This window comes from Urocitellus parryii, chromosome 6, assembly GCF_045843805.1.
Source record: "Urocitellus parryii isolate mUroPar1 chromosome 6, mUroPar1.hap1, whole genome shotgun sequence".
Lineage (NCBI taxonomy): Eukaryota > Metazoa > Chordata > Mammalia > Rodentia > Sciuridae > Urocitellus > Urocitellus parryii.
Window position 1 is genome coordinate 79,848,566 of NC_135536.1, and position 4,669 is coordinate 79,853,234.

At 34.8% G+C, this 4,669-nt stretch overlaps 1 protein-coding gene across 1 annotated transcript; it reads right to left on the minus strand.

Moving 5' to 3' along the window:
- Positions 1 to 3,032: 3,032 nt before the first annotated feature.
- Positions 3,033 to 3,965, minus strand: LOC113176188 (olfactory receptor 4K14-like). Its single transcript, XM_026380624.2, has one exon. It carries the CDS (start codon positions 3,963 to 3,965, stop codon positions 3,033 to 3,035), a length of 933 nt encoding a protein of 310 aa, XP_026236409.1.
- Between the last annotated feature and the right edge of the window lie 704 nt (positions 3,966 to 4,669).

The following is a 4,669-nucleotide window of genomic DNA, read 5'->3' on the forward strand; positions in this document are numbered from 1 at the left end:
AGATATCACTACCACCTGTGTCATTCTTAGTGGATGGAGGAGGAAGTTAACTGAAGAGCCAATGGTTGGTGATATATATTTTGCTCTATGAAAGTCTTTCAATTCTTTTCTTCAAAATTTCGTCAGAAATCAGAGGAAGAGATAAAAATGAAGTTGGAAGCAGGAGCTCACACCTGTAGTGCCAACAACTTGAAGTCTGATGCAGCAGGATCATAAGTTTGAAGCCAGCTTAGGCCACTTATCAAGACCTTATCTCAAAATAAAATTAAAAAGGGGCTGTAGATGTAGCTCAGAACATGACTGGATTCAATCCCTAGTAACACAGGAAAAAAATAATTTCTTCTATGTATGTTTGAAATTTTACTCCCAAAAGATATCCTGAAATTTGAAAGTCTCATTTAAGAATTTAGTATTTAGGAATGACTTATATTATTAAAATTTATTTTAATATTCATGTTGAAGAAAAACATTGATATGTTACAGAGAATTAGGAGAAGAATTAGCCAATCTTTCAATGATTGCAGTTAAAGAAAAGAAGTATATTTCAGATTCCCTGAACTTTTCAGAGATTTCTTACTGACCTGGTCCACTAGCCATAAGCAATGTATTTTATTTAGGTGGTTGAATTTTTAAAATTATTGTATCCTAGTGATGTATTTCTAGAAACACAACCTGGTCCCTTTATAGAGTCTTCTCTCATAAGAAAATCCTTCCAAAAAATTCTTAGTAGCAGTTACTGCTGCAAGTGGTTGAGATCAGCAATTAGCCCATAGTTTTTAATACTAGTGGTGAATAAGAGTCACTTGAGGCAGTTTAAAGTAAAAAGTAGATTTCTTGGACTGGTTCCTACAATTTAAACTCAAATATCAATTACAGAGCCATATTACTTGCATTCTGTTTTTAAGATGGAGTCTCACTAAGTTGCTCAGGCTGGCCTCAAACTTGCAATTCTCCTGGTGCATTCAAATTACCTCATTTAAAAGTGAGAAATGAATTTCACAAACACTTCTTCAGATTGTAAGTTCCTTTAATTTGCAATATATGGCTCCCTATGCAAGTTCTATACAAGAGTTCATAATTTTCAGAAAATAGATGATTTCTTGCCCTTGAATTTCACTAATACATCCAACAGCCATGTGTATCACTTACACAACCAATTAACCCCAGGGTGTCTGTATATAGACTGACAGTACAATGATTCATATTCATCCTCAAGGATCTGGCCAAAGCAAGGTAGAGATTGGAGCAGAGATTAAAAAATGGAATGTGAGTCACTGGATAGTTGTAAGAGGTATGAAGTACCTCATGTGATTGGATATTTAGGAACTTTGTGTAAGGGTGTTCTTATGCTAAACACATACACACACTCTTTCTCTCGTGTATGTGTGTGTTGTGTGTTTTTGTGTGTGTGTGTATGTTCATGTGCATGTGTATAAATTGATAGGATAGAATTCTAGGAAATTTTGGAAGAATAAAGGAGGAAAGGATATTTTTCCTAACTGTAAGGTCTGGGTAGTTTCTCTAAGTGCTCTTAGATCATATCCTATGTATTCCTACTTTAGCAAATTTTATGACTGTGTACCTTCCTTTTTTACTCATTAAAGTAAAAGCTCCATGATTCTGGGAATGTATGTTCTTAAATACTCTATTTCTAATACTAGCTCAGTGTCTAAAATCTGAATTATAGTAGGTACTTCAGAAATGCTTATTTATTGCCTAAAAGAATGCTTACATAGTATTTGTTTTATTTTAATGATAAAAAAATGGCATAGCCATTACAGAGAACAGCATGGAGATTCCTCAATAAACTAAATAGAAATATTTTATGATCTAGCTATCCCACTTTTAGATATATATCCAAAGGTAATGATTATGCCCACTGTATTGTAGGATTATTCACAATAGTTAAGTCATGCAATCAACCTAGGTGCACATCGTGGGCACGAAATGTGGGCAAGAAAATGTGGCATATATGCACAATAGAATATTATTTAGCCCTAAGGAAGAATGAAATCCTGGTATTTGTAGCAAAATAGATGGAGCTGGAGGACACTACATTAAGGGAAATGAAGCAGACACAGAGAGATAAATACTACATGTTCTCTATCATATGTGGAAGAAAATAAATATTTTTAAAAGGAGATCTGATTATAGAACATAAGATTATCTAGAATACAGAGACATTTAAAATAAGTATAAGATTAATCTGTGGGATTCAAACTTCCTATTAAATGATGCCCCAAATAATAGAATCAACTAAGTAAAGGATGCAATGTATATAAAAACTACTTTGGGTGGCAATATATTAATTTAACAATCCAGTGCATATTAAACATAACATACTAGCTTGTGATCATACCATAAAATATTGTGCCATAAAACAAGGATTTTCCCATGTTAAAAATAGCTACTGAAATTGCATAACAGTGGCAAACATCTATTTTTTAAAATAAAAGATTAAAGTATACTACACATTCACAAGGAAACAAACACTGTTTAAAATTAAAGAGTCTTGAATTGGAGGGTGTTTTCATCCTCTCCAGTTTCTAAAAATCAAGTGAAAGATTCACAGGGCACTCATTATTTAATTCCAGTTTATCTGCCTTATACAAAATGTCTAATGTATTGGATAACTCCTCTATGGTATGTTGGATTATGATTATAAAATTGAAATTCATTTTATATCAACATTTTAAGCAAAATAAGCTAGAGAGATAAATCTGGTTATAACAAAGACAATTAAACATAGAGTTTGTTCCAAATGTAGATGCAAATATATATATATACACACACACACACACACACATATATATACACACACACATACACATACACATATATATGTACATTTGTACATACATGCATTTGTTTTTATATATAAAATAAAGTCATAGAAATAATTTGTGCTTAAATGAATTGTCTATTACATAAAATGTTTAAAATTATAAAAGCAAACACAAGGTCAGAATCTTATCTCAGAATCTTTATCTCCTGAATGAGTGGGACCATGTGGTGCTATGGAAAGCAGGAAGTCAGTGAAAAGTCACTTGTTGATTCCACAGTTTCTTCATAGCCGTTTTCATCTCCTCATTTCTCAATGTGTAGATGAAGGGGTTCAAGAGTGGAGTGAAAACTGTGTAAAATACAGACAGGAATTTGTCCACAGCAAACTCACTGAAGGGCCACAGGTAAATGAAAATGCAGGGCCCAAAGAAGAGTGTGACCACCATGATATGGGCAGAGCAAGTGGACAGAGCTTTGGTGACACCTCCTGCAGCACGCTGCCGGACACTGAGGAGGATGGCAGTGTAGGAGATCATGACCAGCAGGAAACAGCTGACGGAAATCAAGCCACTGTCTGAGATCATAAGTATACCCAAGACATAGGTGTCTATGCAGGCAAGTTTGATCACCTGAGGAAGGTCACAGTGGAAACTGTCCACCTCATTGGGGCCACAGAAAGGTAAATTCACAGTGAAGGCAATTTGACTGATGGAATGCAGAAATCCAATGACCCAGGAAATGAACACCAGCTTGATGCAAGTCTGCCGGCTCATCATTGTCATATAGTGCAAGGGTTTGCATATGGCCACGTATCTGTCATAGGCCATGGAAACCAGCAGCACCATCTCAGCCCCTCCAGCAAAGTGGAAGAGAAAGATTTGAAACATACATCCTCCAAAGGAGATTATCTTTCTATCACTAAGGAAATCTCTGATCATCTTGGGGGTAGCAAATGAGGCCAGCCACATGTCCACAAAAGACAGATTCCCCAGCAGGAAGTACATAGGGGAGGACTGCAAGTTGGGGGCAGAAATTACAGTGACCACAATGAGGAGGTTACCCAGAATAATGGCTACATACATCCCAGAGAAAAATACAAAGAAAAAATTTTGTAGATATCGTGAAGAGCAAAGTCCAAGCAACACAAATTCTGACACCACCGAATAATTCTGCATGTCCATTATCACAGGTATCAGATTCTCTTCTGAATCTACATAAGGAAAAGAAAATCATGTCATTTGTATCAAGATGGGTGGACTAGAACACCTTATATAAAGGGAAGGCATTAAAGTCAGTCAGGCATATAAAGAGAAAATTGCAGGATGTTAGTAATATTCAGAATTTATAAAAGTAGAATTTATAGAAACAGAGTCAAATAGTATTTACCAGAGATTGGGCTTGGGTGGGTGGTGATAATTGGGGCAAAGGTGGTCAAAAGATTCAGGGTTTGAGATAAATGGGGAATGTGTACAAAAGGTCTACTACATATCATGGTGGTTATAACTAATAGCAATAATAATGGTTGATTATATATTTCAAAGTTTCTGAGTCAGAATTTAAATGGTCTCACAACAAAATAGTGAGTTAATGTATGTTAAATAGTTTAGTTTATATATTACACAATGTATTCATGTATTAAACTATCATTTTGTGTACAGAAATATGTACAACTCTTTTGAATTAAAAAAGGGAGGAAGGAAGAAAAGAAGGGAAAGAGAAGTAGACAGAGAATATGCAATTTGAAGTGCCTGTTAGCTGCCAGGGAAATGAAAATGATCAACTAGGTCTTGTCTCAATATAATTTTAATATGTAACACAAAATCTAAAAATTCAGTATGGAACATTATAAACAGTTTCATACCAACATGTATATTTGCCCTTTTCA

Bases quoted from the DNA above. Each gene is read 5' to 3' on its own strand.
- LOC113176188 (XM_026380624.2), bottom strand. From the start codon at position 3,965: ATGGACATGCAGAATTATTCGGTGGTGTCAGAATTTGTGTTGCTTGGA.